Source organism: Canis lupus, chromosome 17 (assembly GCF_003254725.2).
Source record: "Canis lupus dingo isolate Sandy chromosome 17, ASM325472v2, whole genome shotgun sequence".
Lineage (NCBI taxonomy): Eukaryota > Metazoa > Chordata > Mammalia > Carnivora > Canidae > Canis > Canis lupus.
In genome coordinates, this window is record NC_064259.1 from 25,265,124 (window position 1) to 25,287,704 (window position 22,581).

General features: G+C 32.3%; 1 protein-coding gene across 2 annotated transcripts in view; it reads right to left on the reverse strand.

The window, feature by feature from the left end:
* Nucleotides 1-2,137: 2,137 nt before the first annotated feature.
* The window catches only part of MEMO1 (mediator of cell motility 1), a 122,126-nt gene continuing 101,682 nt past the window's right edge, over nt 2,138-22,581 (reverse strand). The window contains exons 7-10 of one of the 2 annotated variants that reach the window (XM_025454247.3): nt 22,383-22,525; nt 14,264-14,340; nt 4,197-4,301; nt 2,138-2,806 (exon numbers count right to left, since the gene is read on the reverse strand). In XM_025454247.3, coding sequence (XP_025310032.1) covers nt 2,675-2,806; nt 4,197-4,301; nt 14,264-14,340; nt 22,383-22,525 — 457 coding nt within the window. In that variant the 3' untranslated portion in view covers nt 2,138-2,674. The remainder of the gene's footprint in view (nt 2,807-4,196; nt 4,302-14,263; nt 14,341-22,382; nt 22,526-22,581) is intronic. The other variant, XM_025454248.3, reaches the window with a different exon arrangement.

A 22,581-nucleotide genomic window follows, 5' to 3' on the forward strand; every position in this document is an offset into this window, starting at 1 on the left:
TTTCCCTTTTGGGTTAAGAAAAGACTTTCATTTTTACATATGTAGAGTTGAAATCAAGATAAAACTTCTAATTTAATGATGTAAGTTTTTAACATACTAGAATGTGCTTAAGATATCACCTCCACATTTTACAGATGAGACCATCTCAATACAACATGAAATATTTATGGTAAGAGAACTAATTACTGGCACAGACAACTAGAACTCACTACTCAACTATCAGTTTGGAACTCTTTATACTTCATGACTAAGTATAAAAGATATGTTCATATCCTAGGAAAGGGTGGAGTGATGTTGAAATATTCTAGAGTTTTAAATGTACAGTAAACATATTCACAGGGGTACAGCCCACTTAACCTAAGCAACCCTTTTGTGAATTTTATTAATCAATCAACTACAAAATCACAGAAGGAAAAAAAACTGATTCATGGTAAAGCCACTCTTATTAGAATGATGAAAAAGAACAACCAATCATATGCTTAACAAATTGTCAAAAATTTTTAAAAATCATAATCAGTAACTGGGGAAGAGGCAGTATGAGGGGTATTCATGTATTATTAATTTGGTACAAACTTGCTGAAGGGTAATTTGGCCATATTTTAAAGTGCCTAAAAAGTTCTCACCATCTAAACCAATTATCCCACTCCCATGAATATATTCTAAAGAACTAGTCTATTATAGAGTTCAAATTTTACATACAAAGATGGCCATCCCACTATTATTTATAATTGTGAAATATTAGAAACAATCTAATATCCAAAGAGAGAACTGGTTCAATCGTGGTGTATATATTCATACAATAAAATATCAGGCAGCCATTTTTAAAAAATCACATTTTCAAAGACATGGGGAAGTACTTAGGAAGTCAAGTTATAAAAAGTAGGGTATACAACTATATGGTCAGTATAATCTCAATTTTGTTATGCACACACACAAACACATATACACACTCATACATATAAATAGCATAGACAAAGACTGAGAGGAAATACAAAAAATATTAACAGTGTTATCTCTGGATAGTGAAATTGAAGATAATTTTTTCTCTTCTTTAACCTTTTCAGTACTTTCTAAATTTTCTGTAATAATCATGTATCAGTTTTATACTCAGAAAATAATAAAAATTCACTCTGCAGTCAATCTTGAAATTTTTATAGTCTATATAATAAATAAGGAATAAATATTTATAGTACTCAAAAGTATACCTAAATGATGGGAAATAAATCATTAATACGTAAGAGTATAATTTCCATACATGTATAGAGGATAATTTTGAATCCAAAAGATAACATCATTTTTTCTCAACTCTTGAGTATAGAAAGTTGATACTTAGTAAATAAGAAATGCAAATCTTTAAATAAAATTGGTGCAAGGCATCTAAAAATTGTGCTATTCTGGCGTAACACTGAAGATACAAATGCTCTCCAATGTAATGTAGATACCCATGTTAGGTTGAAATAGGTATAATCTAGTACATGCATGGTGGCCAATAATTAACTAATCAAAGTATTTTTTTTCTCCTGAAGTGACTAGAAATGGTCTATGCTAAAAAAAGAAATACAACACCATACCATTATTTTAGTTGGAAGAGCCGCACCAAAAATAATGACAAAAAATTTGTAAAACTATAAGAAAATCCAGTGGTTTTTTGTTTTTGTTATCGTTAACAATTTCTTGCTAAAAATTCAAGTAAGAGAGTCAAATTGCTTAAAGCACTAAAAAAGCACAGCAGTAGTGTATGGTCTGCAATGATTTGAAAATCACTAAGAACACTCTTCATTCAATGTTTCCTCATTTGCAGACTACTGCCTATCAAACACGATCTTTGAAGGGAAGGACTACATCTGTGTACTTTTACCAATCTTGAATTTATATTCTATTACAATATAGTAATGACACAAGGTGATGTCACACACAAAAAAAGCAAACTGTATGTAATTTTAAAAACTAACTTGAAAATATGATTCTAATATCTGTGATAAAAAAAATCACATAAATATGTAAAATACAAAATGCATCCTAACATATTTTTACATGAGCTGAAGTTTACCACTTTTAACATAAAAATTCTGAGATGGAATTAATAAAAAAACAATTTTTCATATGTACCACAGAGCAATAAGTTTAAATCAGACTATTTTGAGTTGTGTAGCCCTTTATTAGCAACTAAAATAGAAGGTATCTGTTGTACAACACGGGTAGTAATTGACTATAACTGGAGATTTATTATATTCTAATACAGATCATTTATAAATGCAATTTCTTTATTAAAAAGCTTCCACCCTTTTTTTGTTTGTTTGTGTACAATTTGCAAAACTATTCTGAAAGCGGAATATATGTGCACAAGTCTGCAAAGAGTGCAAATTTAGGATATGGTAAATGCTTTACAAGTTACTTTCCAAAAACTGCCACAACTGGGCCTTCACATTGCCATCTTTTTTGATCAAAATATTTTGATGCCAGCCTTCCTTCCACTGCCCTATACTATAAAGCATTTTTTAATGAATTGAAATTAAGGAAGGACTACACCTACTAGAAAAGAAGAGAAGAAAGTTCTATTAGTTTGAGGTTTCAGAATCCCCCCAAACCAGGACCAGTATCTTGGTAAGGGCTAGGCTGGGACCCCGGACAGAGAATGAGTATGTGCAGGTGGCATCCCTGAGGATTCAGAGCTTCAGTGGACCGTGAGTGCTCCCGCTGCATAACTCACTGAACTGTCTTGCCAGTTTCTACACTGGCTTGACTGGGCATAATTCAAAAAGGAAAAGCTCATATTCATTCCATTCTTCTGGAGCTCTGTGATAGCCTAGGGGAAAAAAAAATTGGTTATGACACACCTTAAATAAAAAGTGAACACTCTTTGAATGTGCTGGTAGCTTAACTTTGTCCACTTTACAACTGAAGCCTTGATTTTTTACTCTTTTCTTAATTTGTTTCTTGAATTTCTTATTGTATCATATTAAACAGGAAAAAGAGAATTCCTTATTTCATTCTCTCAAATAATTTCCCCTAGTCTAGCTTCTTGATAAATATCAGTTATCTTCCACACTACCTTTGTTATATTTAATAAGGCCACTTCAAGAAAAATATACCTTTTTCCTTACTCTAAACCAAATCACAGCCACTTCTGTCACTTTGAAATACTGTCTCTTCTTTGTCTGACTTTGACTAAATTTGAAATATATATAAATTAATTTCCAGATGTAAGAATTAAGCCAGGATTTTTACTTTAATTAGGGGCTGGTTCATCATTTATTTTATTACAATTTTATTTGAGCCAATACAGACTTTAGGAATTGGTGTAGCTTAGTTTAAATTTCAATAATTAGTTTATGCCCTTAACAGGCTTTTCTTCCAATCAATACCACTAAGAGAAAACCATTTCTAAAAACCCACAATGTACTATCTTTCAAATTACACTAAACTACACTGTAGTGTAGGTTCCTACCCTACCTATTCTAGGCCAACATCATCTTCTCCATTATTCTCTGTCTCTCCAAACAATAAACACAACTATAAGAAAATCCAGTGGTTTTTTGTTATTTTTGTTTATAGTTATTGCTTCCTCTTCCGATTCTTGAGTATACATACACTTTCTTAAAAAGTCTCATATTTTCTTTCAGGAAAGCCACAGTGTTTTATTTATTAGAGGAAAAGTTAATATTATTATCTCTTTCAAAAAGTCAGCTACTTGAAACTTCCATCTCTTATTATTATTTACATGAAATTTTGTTGTAAGAGAAAAACGTATACATGCTGTCTTGTGTTACATTTTATGAATATGTGAAGTTCAAAAACAGAATCTTCCATTTATTTTTATAGAGTCTAGAACATTAAATAAAACAATTAAATTAATAAGGTTACTTATTATCAAAGGTTACTTTTGTTTATTTTTGTAAAGACTATATTGGAATTGGCTGTGAGTCAAGAGAAAAACTAGGCTTCTATTCTAAACAATTTTTCTATATTTAAAGAGAGTACTGGCTTATCTTGCATTAACAAATAACTTTATCCATGTAAGCAAAATAATGAAAAACTTAATTATCTTAAAGGTACTAGAAAGGAAATTTACTATATGTACCTAAAACCAACAGTCATTAATAAAATATCACAGATGATAACAATTAAGATATTTTGAAACATCATGGGATCAAATATTAAAATGTTAAAAATCAAGCCTTCCTAAAAATACTCACATTTAATAACACCCCAATGGGATGTCTTCCACATATAGTATTATGGTATTTCTTCAAGTAATTGCTAAAAGATACAGGGTCTAGTTGTTCTATAATACTCATACCCTAAAAAAAGAAGAGAAAAAGAAAATGAAAGAAAAAGAAAAAGGTACACAACTTATTATTTCGTAATTATATTTTAAAACTGTTACTAAGAGCCAAATATCATAATTTTTCAATTAAGGAGAAGTAAAGAAAACACATTAAATAATCCTTGTGAAGTATCAAACTCATTCATCATAGGTAATCTCATTATAGTCAGCTCTCAACAATATGTACACTTCATTAGCAGAAAACTTTCAGTCCTCAGTTTAGTTTTTTCTGATCTCCTGCTATGTTTCCACACCACTATCATCAGTCATTACTTAGTTGACAATCCTCAAACATTTCACAATCTTACATCTTTCTTATATAAACGTATTTACAAAAGTAAATCTGTTGTGAAAATTAAATTTTCTATATGGCTGTTTTTTCCCATAACCGTTTTATTTCTCTTACGCATAAATAATTAAGGGTTTACTGTAATTTAGCTAATTCCATAACATACACTTAAATATCAAGAGTGTGCAAGGCATTCTGAATTACCAGTATGTTAAAAAACGAAGATACCAGTAAGAAAAAGGTTAATACATCTTTAATTAATTTAAAGCTCATAAAAGACAAATGCTTAAGCAAAATAGGCCTTTTATGAACTTTTTTAAAAAGTGTTTTATCTCTTTGTGCACCTAGGTGGCTCAGTCAGTTGAGTGTCCAACTCTTGATTTCGGCTCCGGTGATGATCTCATCAGGGTCATGGAATCAAGCCCTTTATCAGGCTCCACACTCAGCAGGAAGTCTGCTTGAGATCCACTCCCTCTGTCCCTCCCACCCTTCTCATGCTCATGCTCACGCACGCATGTTCTCTCTCTAAATAAATAAATCTTTAAAAACAAAAAAAAAGGAAAAAAAAGCTTTTCATCTCTTTATACTTCCAGCTAGAATGCTTTAAGATTTTGAGAATCAAAAACTTTAAGACTACTACTAAAAAAAAAAAAAAACTACTATAAAGATAACCACTATGACTTGGGAATTTATTCACACTAAATTCCATACTCTGCAAATGCATTCAAATAATGTATTCATAATAAAATAATATAGAGCAACTTTAATCAAGCAAATAAATCAATGATTCTCACTCATTCATTCACCAATTACCTTACCTTGTTTTCTTATTGAGGTAAAATATTTTACATTTGAGTTCAACAAACTGGATTAACATACTTTGAGAGAAATGTAAATGATGATTTAACTAGGGAATCAACTGATATATTTTGTGTGGTTTTTAAATTATATTTCAACATGTTTTAAAACAACTGCAGTAGAAAAGCACCTAATCAGATGAACACATCTGAAAAATGACAGTAATCAGTAGGTGACATAAAAATATGGCAGTGGCAGCATCAAATTTAATTTTATAAAGAACCTGTTATCAGAGCATCCAAGTTGTTCATAAACATCATCACACTTTCCTGCAAATATGTAAGACAGATAGGTGTGTGCATGTAATCAACTTTCATTTGATTGCACATCAATTAGCCACTTCTAGATTTGTCCACAACCAGTGTATAATGCTAAGCTGTTTTCCCCGCAAATTAGGAGGCTTCCAGGTCTACAGTCTTCAGTGACATTTGGTACAAGTTCAGAGAAATATGAACAAACTTAAAAACTAAACCTAAGATAAACAATAGTATAATTCTAAAGAAAAATCACACAATATATTTCCGAGCCAAGTAGTAGTGCAGAGATGGAGTTAAACAAATCTCTTCCACATATATGGATAATCAAGATATAACTCCCTAAAGATGAAGGTACTGAGGCATAAATCAGATGAAGAGCTTGCCTCTAAATTTCTAATCCGAGGCTATTTCTCACTGACTAGTCTGCCTCATGTAGCATAAGAGACATACCAACAATTCTTAAGAAGTCTCACATAGCTATAATTTGTACACACATTTTAAGGAACTTTTAATGTTCCTGAATTAAGTCTAGGACAGTTTACTTTAAATAGAATTCTACTCATTAATACATGATATGACACTGAGGTTCTGATGTACACCTTAATGCTAAAATCTTAAAGCACATCTTAAACAAACTTACCACATTTATATACTGATGTGAAGAATTCAGAAACAGGAAAACTAATGAAAAAATTTGTTGAAAACAAAGAACTCAGGAAATTTCGTATAGAAAGATAAAAAGGTCATTAATGCAGAGAAGACACTACTAAACAAAGCGTTTGAAATTAAGGTATAGTGGTTAAATTATAACAGGGAAAAGAAAAAATGGAGATGATGGAAGTTAAGGGATTAAACTTGAATTTTTAATTCCCTAAAGTGTGTTATGTACCGACTCATGCAAAAATCAATTCCATTACGATCAATTCTCTGACAAATAAAGACAATGAACAAGTATGCATTTTTATAAAGAAGGGATATAGAGAAAAAATAAGGCTTTCCTCATGAGTGAAATTCTCCAATTGGAAAATTCATAAAGTATGCAAACAACAGCAATAAAGATGGGGAGAAAGAGGACATCCATTAAGTAATACAGATCACTGGCAAATATAGTTTTGTATACATTTATATTTTGATGCTAACAATTTTTAAATTACTGTTACCAAAATCCCAAGAAGATGAAAATGCTAATTTGATACTACTGCCAACTGCCAAAATTCCAAGAAGAAGAAACAAAGCACTTCTCAAATATGCTTAACTCTTCTATTCCTTGAAATACTGGAAGATATGATCAGGGAATCTAATGTCTAGGAGATGAAAATCTTGCTTAGGGCCTAGCATATTGAGAATCTGCTCACATGAACTTAAATCTAATATGAAACAGTGGGGATCTAAGATACAAAGCAGACATCGTAAACACCAAAAGCCAATATCCAGTACGATTTGGGTTTCTGAGAAATTTAGCAGCTTCAGCAAGAAATCCTCAGATTGAAAGGTAACTCCCCACCTTGAGGGGGACAAGGGCAGAGGGAATCTATCATGCTGACTCTCCAAGTAATGAGTGAAAGCTTCTAATGTTAAATCCCAAGTGACAATCCTAAACTGAATAGACAGCTTTAACTGACAGAGCTGCAAATTCAGGACTCTGATAAGACAATAAAGATCTTCCCTTTTAAAAAAAAGTTTATATATAATAAAATATTTAATTTAATTTTAATTTAATTTTAAATTCTGTCACCCAGAAGCAATCTCCCTCTAAAGTAACAAACACAAAAAGAAAAGTATTTTACAGGCAAGATGGGAAACGGAAATATTGTGCTTTCTGTAAGAGGCATCAAGATAAAATCTTATAGTGAAAGAAATTTTGTGGGGGGAAAAAAATCACCCTAAAAGATAGCAATGCTAAGAAGCAATGTACTAACAAATAACTATCTTAAAAGATATTATAAAACCTTATACCAAAGACTACTAAAGAAACTACTGGTCTGAGTTCAAGGAAGCAGTATGAGTAGATAAATCTGAACAATTTCACTTTGAAAAGAGTAGAAAGAGGGATCCCTGGGTGGCGCAGCGGTTTAGCGCCTGCCTTTGGCCCAGGGCGTGATCCTGGAGACCCAGGATCGAATCCCACGTCGGGCTCCCAGTGCATGGAGCCTGCTTCTCCCTCTGCCTGTGTCTCTGCCTCTCTCTCTCTCTCTGTGTGACTATCATAAGTAAATAAAAATTAAAAAAAAAAAAAGAGTAGAAAGAAAGAAAAGTAGCTGAAGTTCAATAATTGAAGTGACTACTAATAAATCTGGAAGGAAAAAACATTATAAGGATGACTACAATCCCATTTTCAGATTCTCTTTGCTAAATGCCCATAATGAAACATTGGTCTATATAAAAAGTGCAACAGAAAAAAATAACATGATCATGTAATACATAGATATAAAATACATATGTATGTACTTATGTATGGTTAATGTTTCCAGTATGTAGTATCAAAAGTTCACAAAAATCAATGTCTTAAAATACGTTCTGCTTTATAATTACTGAAATTACAAAGTACTACATACCAAAAATATGATCAGCAGCCAATACTATTTTAACACTTCCAGAATATACATCTCCTGTAACTCATTACTTTTTTCCCCACTTAATAACATTTGGAAGATCCAGTTTATCTTCCTAAAATTTTTATTTAGATTTTTTTTCACATCATTCAATTCCAAGATATTTAAATTCTAGATACAATTATTTTGCAATAAGAGGTACAGCTATTTTTCTTTTGTTTTAGAACTTAGAAACAGACTTTTCTGAAAACTAAAAAAGAGCCAAATCTAATTAATAAACTAATTTTGAACAGATTATACCTCAGATTTTATACTTAATTTTTCATCCTATCAAACTTTCAAGATGTGTAACAATTACAATTCAGAACTACTAACATGTTTTAATACTTATATAGAGAACCATCCAACTATATTTGCTTTAAAAAGACTACATATAGAAATTAAGATACTGGTTCTCAAATGAATGAAATTACTTTTAAATGGTACTTTAGAAAAGGAATACACAGAGAGATTTACCATTTGGTTATATAAATCAATTAAGAAAATATATAAATATATATATATATATATATACTATATATACACACACACACAAACATACATACAAGACTATATGTATAGACCTAATCATTCATATTACTCTTATTCTTATTTTAATCCATTTACTCTAACCTGCAGAAGTGAGTTATAACTTGAATTAAGAGTATGCTAATAAAAAAACAGAACACTTATAAGCCATTTAAAAATTCTATATAAACAGAAAGGGACCACAAATATCAGACTCCAAGTAAATATCATATCAAATATTAAACTCAAACATATTAATAAGAACCAAATACTCAATGTTCAGAAATTATATTCCAGACATTTAAATAAAAATTTAAAAATTATGACCTGGTTATTTTGGACATCTAAAGTAAGGTTGTCAGATGCAGATTCAGAAGTCAATCTTAAACTTACTGGTTCTTTGTTCATTTTTTGGGCAAAAATTTATAATTTCAAAGACTTAGAAGCCACCAGAAAGGGCAATAATTGTAGGAGAATCATGGGAATCATGCCAATGGATAATTGTTGCCCTTTTTGCTCTTCGTCAAAGTAAGAAACCAAGGTCTATCTCTGTCTGATAATGTATCTCAAGAGAGATAAATAAAGCTACTCCTCTTAATATAAGCTAACAATCAATATAGAATTAGAAGAAAGGCTAAAAGGATAGTTAAATATGGATGTTTATACATAACACATAGAATGATAAATAATACTAAACTGTTTAAATGTGACCACAGTTCTAAAGATGTGTAAGGGATACCATCATGTTCAGTGACTTCGGAGTACCAGGTAAACTAATGTTGTAGAGAAAACATCTCTCTGTGCAAAAAGCATCAATTCATGGATTTACAAATTCCTACATGTGCAAAATTAAATGCTGCCTAATTAGAGTTAACAAATGATTTAAAGAGCTGAATAGAAAACGAGAGAAGAGAGATAAAGAGGAAATTTGTTCTATTCAACAGATTGTGGCAATAGCAGGACAGTTCAAATTTATCTACAAAGCGAATTTAGGAATAAAAAGATTTGGGGACTCTTTCCATACTACCAGAAGGTGATCTCCAGGGGCACATATGTGCAAGTCTATTTTGAAAAAGTTCCACGGGTGACTGAAATTGTAAAGATAAGTTTAAGGATTACTATGGCAGACAATCTCCTCTCTACCCTGTCTCTAATTACCTGTTAGAACTCTCAAACTTACTCCAGACTTCTCCAGGTTTCAAAACACTATAGTCAATTCCTTAGCAAAGACCTTTTGAAAATACTTCTCAAAGTGATCTCAATCAAATCTACAAACTTCTTTTCACATCCACTAATGCCACCCCAAGTCCAAGTTGCTATCATCTCCCCGCTAAACTACTGCCCACGCCCATTGTTATTACTATTCCTGAGACTTCTGTAGAATCCATTCTCTACACAACCACCAGACTGACCTTTAAAATAATGTAACTACATCATTTCACTTCCCTTTGTACTTATATAAATTTCTTACCCTGGAATATAAAGCCCTACATTATCTGATCCCTGCTTATCCCTCTCTGGCCACAGTTTATACTACTCTTACTCTTATCTACTGTACTCCTGCAACACTGGCCCTTCATTTTTTTCTCCACCCACCAGCCTCTTTCCCATCAGGACTTTGCACAGGCAGTTCCTTCTTTCCAGAATGCTCTTTTCCTCTGATCTTTACTTGGTTTGCTCCTTATCATCTTTATCTAAGTTTAACGTTTCTCCTCAGGGAAGTCTTTCTCCAATCACTCAACCACCAATCATTTACTATTTCAAAACCCTTTCAATATTTTCTGTACAGCACACATCACTTTTGGAAACTAACTTATATATACCCTTACCTTTAAAAGAAAAAACAATGTATCTCCTCCTGTTAAATAAAAGTCCTGTGAGAACAAGTGTGTTTGTTTACTGCCATTATCTCCAATGGTGCCTAGGACTGTAAGTGCACTCAAAAATAACTGACAAAATAAAAATCCAAGTGCCTACCTGACATCTCCACTTGGGTATCTTACAGGCAACAGCAAATATAGAATATCCCTAATAGGATTTATGGTTTCCCTACCTCCAAAAACATCAGTCTTATCTTCTTATAAACCTAAGTGAATAGTACCAACACCCAACCAGGAGCGTAAGCAAGACATTTAGGAGTTATCTTTGATACTTCCTTCCCCAGCAAGTTCAATCAATCTCCAAGTCCCTTCATCAGTTTGTCTCTTACATATACTGAATATATCCACTCTGTCCCTCTCTCCCACCATCACCATCCCATCTACTGTCTAAATTACCTGAATTACCAAACTGGTTTACTCATTTCTCCTCTGACCTCCCTCCAACCCACCTGCTACAATGCGCTATATGATCTATTCAAATACAATCTGATTTTATCACTTTCCTATTTAATATCCTTTAAACAGTATGTTCTAAGGACACCTGGGTGGTTCAGTTGGTTAAGCATCTGCCTTCAGCTCAGGTCATGATCTCAAGGTCCCAGAATCAAGTCCCTCTTCGGGCTCCCTGCTCAGTGGGGAGTCTGCTTCTTCCTCTCCCTCTGCTCTGGTCCTGCTCTCTCACTCTCTCTTTCTCAAATAAATTAAAAAAAAAAAAAAAAAACCCTTAAAAAAATTTTTTTAAATGAAGAGTTTGTTCTAGATTCTCTACCTTCATTTCTCATCACTACCCCCCATCCATTTATTCACTGATTCACTCAGCAACTATATATATTGAGTACTTGGTGAAAAGCTGATACAAAATGGACAAAGATCCTGACTCATGAAGCTTGTAATCTAATAGGGGAGGTTATCACCAAACAAATCAACAAATAATAAGTCACACAGTAATTAATACTGAGAAGAAAACTTAAGTAGGATAAAGCCATAGAACAACTGTTCACCACAGGGTTATGATGAAAAATTGTGGGCACATTTTTGTTTGTCTCAGTAATTAGAAGATGCTACTGGGGGATTTGGTGGGTGGTGTCCAGGGATGTTAACTGTCCTATAATACAAGACAGTCACACACATAAATCATTGTTCTCATCCTATAACACTCTTGACATGTCCACAGAGGTGAAACTCTACTTTTATATATAAATATTCTATTTTATATATAAATACCAAGAAGTTTTGCATGGTTTTAATATACAGGAACTGCCATATCATATAAAGTGAGGGAAGGCTACCGTTTGTTTAGTTTACAATTTTACTAAGAATCGTTCACCATTTTAGAAAATCAAGTCACCCAGCAATACACCTTAGTAATATGAGTCACAAATATTAAAAAACTGTTTAGGTTTGGATAGCTGTATTTTTTAAAGATTTTTTTTAAAGATTTATTTATTTATTTATTTATTTATTTATTTATTTATGATAGGCATAGAGAGAGAGGGAGAGAGAGGCAGAGACACAGGAGGAGGGAGAAGCAGGCTCCATGCCAGGAGCCCGTCATGGGACTCGATCCTGGGACTCCAGGATCGCGCCCTGGGCCAAAGGCAGGAGCTAAACTGCTGAGCCACCCAGGGATCCACTGGATAGCTGTTATATGAATTATACAATGTGTAAGCATCTAACTACTTCATAATGTCTTCTAATATAGTTGGTATTATATCATTACATCATTAAAAATATATCATTAAAAATATACTATTTTATCATAAATTATTTTCTGTTTATTTCTTTCTCATATTATAGGTAGGGTATTTACTTGAATATATATATAGGAAGATTATATTCATTATTTCATTCACCTGAAAAATATCTGAGCATCTAGTAATGTTCTAATCATTATTCTAAGCACTTTGGGTATATCAAAGAATAAGATAAATTTCCTGACTAACAAAACTATAATAAATAAGTAGAATATTTAGTTTGTTGAAAGAAAAACTGCAGCAGGATAAAGTGGATTGAGAATGCTAAAAGGGTGGAATCTCTGATGCAAAATTAAACAGGGTAGTCAGTGTGTGCCTGGTTGGGAAGGTGAAACTGAGCAAAGCCACAACATGAGACAATCAAGTATAAAAAGAGTCAAAATCCTAAGCAAGGATCATCTATGTCACTCTCACAGCATAATAAGGAGAGCATACGTCCCGAGTATCTCTTGTATCTTTATGTCGGAATAGCTTCTAAGTCTGTTCAATGATTGCACTAAGTGAGAGACAGTATTTTCTCTTCTCAACATCTTTAGTATTTCACACAGTACCAGACACACAGGAGACACCCATTAATCACTTACTACATGAAAAAAATAAATGATGACATAACCGGAAAAATTTCCCAAGGCAACTGAGAACCAAGTCTCAGAAAAATAAGATTATAACTAGAAGCCAGAAAAGAATTAAATGTCTGACATGACAACATCATAAAGCCAAAAGAAAAGTCAGTAAATTAAGTCCAAACAAAATTCCAAAGGTAAAAGTGTATTAGGCCGTAATTGGATCCAAGTAATAAGATAAATTTAAATACAATAATATCTAAATATAATAAAATCTCCTAAGTAACTAAATTTCCATTCATTGCATTTGGCTTTTAATAAAATATACAAGGTATAACCTACCTATAGTTTTAAATCCAGATTCCTTACTAAAATATTTTATCTACTTCAGATACTTCAGACTAAATATTCTTGTATATATGCCAAAAAGCTTTCAAACAGTGGTAAAGTTGATTTCAACAGATCACAGACATAAAGTCTGACAGAGTTTAAAGACAATTTAGAGACCACCTATTCCAAATCTCTCATCTTAGAGATGACAAATTGAGGACTAGAGAAGGAGATGATCTATCAAAGGTCAGAGCCAATTAGTTATATATCTGCTATATTTAATATTCTGTTTATAAGTAAAAAAATAAAAAAAGAAAAGAAAAACTAAGATGATTTGTAGGGCTTCTTAAATATGAAAATAAGTACTATGACTTCCATACTACTTTAAGGAAAATGACAGCAGGATCAATGTCTACTATACTCCTGGGCCAGATAAGAACATAATCATATTTTTAAATTCTATATTTAAAACAACAAAATGAAACACTATTTAAGAAAATCCAAATGGCCAAGAAATATAATTAGATAATAAAACAAACTTAGAATTTGCTACCACTGTTTCTGCTTAAAAGTAAATAATGGCATTAGTATCCTGTCATCCCTAAACTTTAGACACTCCCCCAAATAGCATCTAAAACCTGTATCTAATTTTTCTTAGTCTCATTAATCAAATAAAATGAAGATAAAGGAAATTTCAACTAATAGAAAAGGGGTTATTTTTATGATCAATATTTATATGACTGTAAACTCTATTTTGCACATTTAAAGAGAGGGAAAGAATTATTTATTAGTCCACTGTATATTTCACATATTAAGTCTTGAATCACTAATCTGAAATTAAAGAAAACACCTTAGAGCATTAAAACCCCACACCTGAAAGACTTACCATTTTATCTAGATGTTCAATGGATCTATAAATCTCCCCCTGGGATTCATCATAGTAACTGTAACGGAACCTTTGACCTTGAAACAAATATCATGTACAAAATAAAATAGGGAAAAATTAGAAGCTAAAAAGAAAGCAAGCGCTTACCAAATAATTTCAGTTCTCATGGAAGGCAAAGCACAGCTTAAGCCTCTGAGAGAATCATTCCCAAGAGCCCTTGTACATAAAAATAAAAGGCGTATTTGGGAAGGTAATAAGGAAATGATATATCACCAGTGTTTTATGATGTTAAAAACTACTTCAAACTGTAGAACCTTAAAGTCACGAGCAATACAAAAGACTAAGGAAAAAAAACAGCTTAAAAGTTAGAAGCATTGTTAAACATATCATATCTGTCTATAATAGAAGGTAAACCCAAAAGAATATGATTCAAGGAAGCTTGGTTTAAGAAAACTATCTCAATTTAACAAATCAATGAAAGTTTAGCTTTTGCTGCATAAATGCAAAGATTTGGTCTCTATTACAGAAAAAAAAAAGTGCAGGTCAGAGATATATGTGGCTTCTGTGATTTTTATGACCTCAATAAAAAAAATTTCTCATCCTTGCAAAACTCTCTACTTGAAAAATGATCAATACAAGTGCCTTAAAATAGGAGGCACAAAAGGATTAAGTACGATAGATTAAGTACAATAAATAGTCCTACTCTGACAATAAAATCTCAGTAAGAGTACAAGCACAGAACATTCAATAAGTTTAGCTCTTCTCCAAGAAACAGAGCAGGTAAACTGGAAGAAGCTTGAAAAGAAGAGAGAAAACAAAAGGCTCAGGTAATAAACTTTGCTTCCTGCTACAGTCATATAAAAACCAAAAGTTAAACATATTCATTATTAAATAATTGTGGTATGTTATTCCACCATTCACGTTGTATTTCAGATACATCTACACTTGTATTTCTGTGATGCCTATATTTCTAAGAACTCATTACTTTTATATTAGTTATTTTTAAAGGTTCACCAAAATGCATTTTAAAGGGATGAGACTATACCAGTCATGTATGTACACACTCTGTGTCTTGTGCTTCATTTTTAGAGCAAAGTTCACATATATAATTATCATCCTCACACCTGAGAAGATGGGTTCCTTTGGCAGGATAATTATGATTTTTATGTTTTATTTTACTAAAAAAAATCATAAATGATGAGCAATGCAAAATAATAAAACTCTTTTGATGCTCTTTTTTTTAAAAAAACACATAACCATTCTCAATACTTCCTTTACTTGTTGACGTTGATGTCTTTGATGGTCATCTTTCTAGAATATACTGTATTTTCTTTTTCACATTTTAACTTTTCACATACATTAATATGTACAAATTACTCATGTAGCAGTTCTTACTTTCCCTCAAGAGTTTCTATTAAATCAGTATTACATCTTGTAATTCATGTTATCCTAGAATCAAGCAATAAGGTTCTGAGACAATTATCTGCTTTCTGAATGTAACAACCTTTTTGGTAAACATTGAGGATTACTACATCTTGCCATAACTATGTGATCCATGACAGTCCTTGCACTAAAAACATTCTTAAAGAGTGACAATTCATCATTCAATGTCCCTATGTTAAATAACTCATGAGACATTTCTTCCAAAATTTAGTTAGGTATAATTTTGTTTTTCTTTACATAATGTATACACTTACTCCTACCTAATAGTAAGAACTATATAAATTGACCCTATTTTTCCCATTTGCCACTGGCTATCAGAAGGCTCAAAGTCAAATCTAAAGCCTGTTGCAGTAACTTTACAGATTCAATTCATATGTACTAATTTTCTACTTCTATTTCAAAGTTCTTTTGATAGAATTGTCCCAAATCTTTTGTGAAATGAATGAACAATTAAATGGATAACCTTAGACAAGAAACTTTTCACTGTCAACTGTAGTAATATTCTTGGAAGCGATGAAGATGAATATTCTTTGAACCTGAATTACTTCAGGTTTATACTAACACATTCTGTTTTACTTGCTTCAGGAGATAGCTGTCAGTTTTAGATGTCAATAATCCCTGTGACTGGAACATAACTGTCTAATCCAAAAACTGCTACTGTTCAGGTGGAGAGAAAAATGCATGTACTTTTTGAGAACCATCTGCTACTCAAAAGTGTTTTCTGCTGATTTCCAAGTTCAGAGCTATTGTTTCAAATAACTGAAGTTGGTCAAACCTGGCTTAATCACAGGTGAAAAGCCTAACTATATTTGGAAATGCTGCCTTGTTCATACGGGCCATTTTCAATGTCATTTTCACTTAAAAATTACTTCTGAAGTAAGAGAAAAATACATAAAATGTCTTGAATATTTTAAAATACTAAATCAACATGTGATTGAAAAAAAATGGCAAAATGCACAGGAAAAAAATGACTAAATGTTTAACATTTTGCTATCTACCACTTGCTACTCCTTAGGTAGCTACCTTGCATTTTGTAGCTAAAGAATCTAGTAGAAATCCACACTACATATAGCTACTACACTGAAAATCCACACTACATATAGCTACTACACTGAAAAAATATCTGACTTTAACAGCTCAAACTGTCTTAGAATAATCTTAAAAAAATTGTACAAGCATTTAAAAATTATTTGAGAAATTCATTCTGGTCAATATACATACATACAGAAAGCATCTAATCCAAAGTAAATAGTTTCCATCATCCTAACCTATATGTGTGTGGTGGGAGGGGGGGGAGGATGAGGGAGGATGTGTGCACGCGCACACACATGCACACGCAACTTTAGTTACACATCTCTTGGAATTTGAATGCAAAGAAAAATCTTTGTATCTAATTATTTTTTAAAAAGTTTATCAAGACTTTATTTAATGAGAAACGAAAGAAATGACAATACTAGCATAATACATTGTCCGTAAATGCACCTTTAATCAAATATTTACTGTTGATTTAAAATATATTATGATTTTTATGTAATTCACGAGCAGACATTTTGTTTTATAATGTGTCTAACATTCAGTAAAGCTTATGCATCTAAACTGAGGAAATACAGTTGCCTATGTACCTGGAGAACTGGACTTGTACACTTTCATAAGTATGAATAAAGCATATCACGTAGTAAGAGAAAATTACTTACCTGAAACTCATCCTTTCAGAAGGTACACTGGGAAAATGGATTCTCTGAGCCCCTGTTTCAACTCCAAGTATGAGCTTTCTAGCTTTAAGAGCCATTGACACTGCCCCTAGGGCAGCATAAGCTTTGGAGCTCCCCTAGTGAGTATGTCAGTAGTTTCTTCAGGTGCCTTCCCTCAGTTCTTTTCAAATTCAAAAGATGAGAGGAAAAATAACCCAAGAAAAAAAATCCTGTAAAGCAGAAACCTTACTCTTTGAGGGAAGGAGGGTAGCTCATTTGTGAATCCATTCCAGAGCACGCTTTCTGAGAAAAAGAAATACAGGTAAGTAATTTTCCCCATCTCCAAAGGTGACTGGTGATTCATGAGTGGATTCACAGAGTGCGGAGAGTAAGCTCCAGGGATGTCTGTGTGACACACGACAGTCAACTAATGAGGACACACAACAATGAATGGTACAAGAACCAACACTACTGTTTAGTACCTCCAAACACAAAGTAAACAAATATCAAATACCTCAGCATGAAGCCATACACTAGATTGCAGAAATAAACAGTGAGCTTGGAAAGTTCATCAATAGAGCCCCCAAAAGATGAGTGAACAAAACAGACTTCCAGACATACGTCCAGGAAAAACTGTACTGTTATACATTCACTTCATCACTTTAGGTTTCTAGGTTACAACATTTTCAATGATTTAACTTAACCCTCACAACAACCTGTGAGATAGATTATCAAGTCGCTCTCTACTAAGGACCTAAACTAGGGACGTTCATAATTGAAATTGTGAAAAACTATAGTCCTTTCATTCTAAACTCTCAATTATAAGGTTAAAAAATAATAATAATAACCTACCCTCCAACATGCAAAAGATCAAAACCTTAAATAGGTGAAATTAGTATGTATAAAATTTGAGAAGACAAATATGAAAGCTTGGATAAGATGTATTTCAGAAATCAGCTAAGTTACACTCAAATCAATTTAAATTATTTAGAAAATAGTAGTACCCTAGTATCTAAGAGACTAACAACAGAAAGGAAAAAGAGCAGACTGTATAATCTCTTGTTAATGTATATTAAACTAGAAATCTGAATAAAGATATAAATTTATAAATATTCTGAGGAACGCCACTTTTGATAGGTGACACATACTTATAGAAATTATGTAAATCTAGACAAATATAACTTTATATGTAAAAATCCAAAATTGCTAAAGTGAGTATAATAAATTTTATTCCTATTTTTAATAAAATAATTTATCATTAACATTTACCAAGTAAATTTACTGAAGTCAATTTGCACTTAAAACCACCATAAAAGGAAAATTAAATAGAATGAATCGACTTTTTAAAAAACAATTTCTGTTAGATCCAGTTTCATTTAGAAACTTCTTAGAAGTTAATTAGAAATTATGTTAATGAAAGCTGTCAATAATCTAAATTTGAAAATATAAATTTCAGGGAAATCAAGGAAGTACAAATATTAACAGTATATATTATATGTAAGAATAAGAGCAAAAATGAAAGTTAGGAAAACAATGAAAATTCTACCAATTAGAAAAACTAAATTAGGCCCAGTCAAAATTCTCTTATATGCAGCTATCTTATATGACAAGAAACTTGATCAGAAAAAGTAGTGATAACATAACTTAACCATAGTAAAAATATTAGCAGCAAATGTCTTTCACTTATGCCACAATCCCTGGTAGTAGTGGGAAGGGTGAAATGAGGTAGGATCATGAACTGTTACTAGGAAACATCACCCTTTTGGGCTGACTAATGAATTTTCATGTGGATTAGACTAAGGATAGAATAAAAGGCAGAAATTGAAATGGTGAAGGTTTTTTTCTGGGGGGAGTAGGGGATTCAAATAAGGGACAGAAAGAGCATAATAGAATCTAGGTCTCCACTCTCCCTTGGCTTTTCCCACCCAAAAAGAAAATTTGAGAATGTTTTAGTCTTTCTACTTTTTCTCTAATGTCTTTTTCAAGTCCACACAAAATTTAAATGGGATCTGAAAGATGAACATCTTTAAAGCAAAGCATACACACAAAAAAAGTCACTCTTGTAACAGACATTGGCTAACAAGTAAAATCAACCAGGCAAAACCTTTCCAATCACATAATAGGTCTCCCAACTGTCTCTATCACCAAATCTCTTGGTTTATTTTAAACAGAAGCTGTACATAATAGAAACAATGACTAGAAATGAAAAATGCTGTCACTGCCAGTACTCTATTCAACAAAAACAAAATTCCTCTATATGTATCTGAGTAATTTGTCAACTGTACCATAATCAATTAAGCAATTTTTCTTCAAAAATTAGCTATTACAAATGTAATAGTGTGTTTGACAGTATAACTCAATGGAACTTTTAAGATCTCTGAGTATTTAAGGAACTAAATCCTTCCTGTGAAATTATTTAGAATTCAGGGTTAACATTACTTTGATATGGTAAAATCAATCTATACAGTATCTTTACCAAAAAACAAAACAAAACAAAAAAAAAAAAAAACCCACAAAAACAAACAAAAAAACAGAAGAAGAAGAAGAAAAAAACCATTAAGAAATATCCTCACAAGAAAAAGCTAGATTTTTGAAATGGATGTATATCATTCATTAATTTAGAAAAGATGACCAAAGCCACCAGAGCACGTAATTTGAGAAATATGAAAATTTCTAAGACATTTTAACCCATAACTAGCCGAAGATTCGTATTAATTCAACTAGGCATATAAAATAGAAAATGAATCTTACTTTACAAGAATGACAGTTACTATTGTAGAAGGGGAACTACCAATCTTGGAATAGTATCTAATAGTATCTATAAGTACCTTCCACTTATCCCCAGATCTTTATCAAATTTCCTAATAAGAATTAGTACAGTGCTTTCCAAAGTACAAACTAAGCACTTTATGAGTATTGTTAGTGATACTAAAAAATATAAGCACTTGGAAAAGTTCTATTACTTAACGACCAAATGTAAATATAAATATGTTTAATCTCTGGATAATTCTCATAACTAACATCTACCAACCTTTGGAAATTTTGAGTTATCATCTGTAGTTATCACCAGGAAATCCTAGCTTACAAATTTAAACACCAGAATTTTCTAGAACACTGGAGATCAAATGGCCTAAATAATTTTCTAAGAATCTAGGTAGAATATAAAAACTCATCTTTCTCTCTCAATATTATACTTAAATACAGTAGTGGACTAGAGCTTGTTTGCTTTAGAATTCATTAATGAGGTAAAAAGAATGATTTAAGAGAAAAGCATCTACTGATTTTTGTGTGGATTTATACTGTGATTGCACATGATACCAACCAGATTCTAAAGAACAATATCAGGGGAACTAATTCTCTAGATCATAAAAGTAATTTAAAGTGATTCATGGGAGCCTTAAAAGTGAAGAGGGAGGGGACACACACTTCAAGAATTTTTAATTTCTAAGACATGTGGACATGCTTTATTATCAACACAAATTCACAACACTAAGAAAAATATCCTTTTTTCAATAATGATACTCCTTAGTTTTTAAGATCAACTACGACTAAACATCAGAATTTCCAAGCATCTATCTAGTCCTCAGATCTAAGTAATATACTTAAAATCCATAAAAAATAACTTCTGCCAAAGGTAGCAAACCAACTAGCCAATAGAACTGATTATTATAAAGAAACTTGAGAGTCTCTTAGGTAAGGTAGCACAGCCTAAACCAGGACTTCCCAACCTTAGCACTACGTGTTTTGGGCAGGATAATTCTTTGATGAGGAAGGCTGTTCTGTGTACTGAAGGATGTTTATTTGGCAGCTTTTCTGTACTCCACCTAATTGATGCCTAAAGCCTCCCCGCTTCCCACCCCCATCCCAAGGTAATGACCAAAAATGTCTCCAGGCATTTCCAAATGCCCCCTCATAAGACAATCAGCCCCAGATGAGAAATTAGTGCCTTAAACCAAAATACGTATCTATAAGGGAGGATGGCTCTCTTAAAAATGATTTCAAAGCCACTCAGAGAGCAAGGTAAGAGAAAATACCAGCCTAATGAGGCCAGAAAAATAGTGAGCCAGATTTGATAATCAATGCTTAAGACATATAAAAGCCAGGGCTCCCTGTATCTCACAGAGGATGTTTTTCTGGCAATTCAAGTACTCTATCTTAAAATGTACAGACTTGTGCCTTATGTTTTCTCAATAATAAAAGAAATAACTAAAGGATGAACAGATAACTGGCATCCTCAGGCCAATGAGAGAGGTCCTAAAAGGAATAGGAATCAGAAATACTCTATCCAGAACAGCAATGGATAAAGGATAGCAAACTGTATTCAAAGATTCAAAAAATAAAACTTACTGAAAGAGGCATCCACAAATGTCTTTTTATGATTTATTCACTGTGAAGTCTCCTTACTTTTTTTATTCACAATAATAACAAAAATCACATAAGAGTTCTTACTCGTATTAGCCATTACCAGTGAAAACCACAATGCTAACAGCCAACATATTACACTCTTTGGAGGGTACCTCTAAACTGATGGCAAAAATTAAGCACCAAAGGAAAAATAGAAAGAAAAAACACTAATTACAGAAAAAGAAATGTGGAAAAGGACTGGCATAGCACACAGTGCTCTTCTACCTTCTAAAGAAGAACATTGGTTTTATCTACCAAAAACTAACTTCCGAGAATCTACCACACAACTCAACCTGGAAATAGGGGTTAAAAGATCTTAACTCCCACTAATGTAAGTAGCTAAAGCAAGGATGCCCTCACAGTGTGAATCCAATTATACCAGTCGCCTTTGGAAATGTATCCATAATCTACTATAATAATCTGATCCTTTTTAAAAGACTTTTTTATTCACTTTTAAACATTGCAGCTAAAACTTTCCAAGGAAAATGGTAAAGAACTGAAAATCAGAGCTTAGAGTGAAAAGATACCATTAACCACAAGTATATAGTATCTATCATGATATGTTAAAATCTAGAACTTACCCCAATGGCAGAAATCAGAAGAAACCACAAAGAGATTACTAGGATCCGCTAGATATTTACTGAAGAGTTTTCCGAATTCCTGTTCTTTTGACTCACTCAGAGCTCCAACCAGTACAGGAATAATGGTAAACTCATCCTTATGGCTTAAAGAAAACAGAGAAAAAAAAAAAAAAAGTCATTTAAGAAGTATAAGAATAAA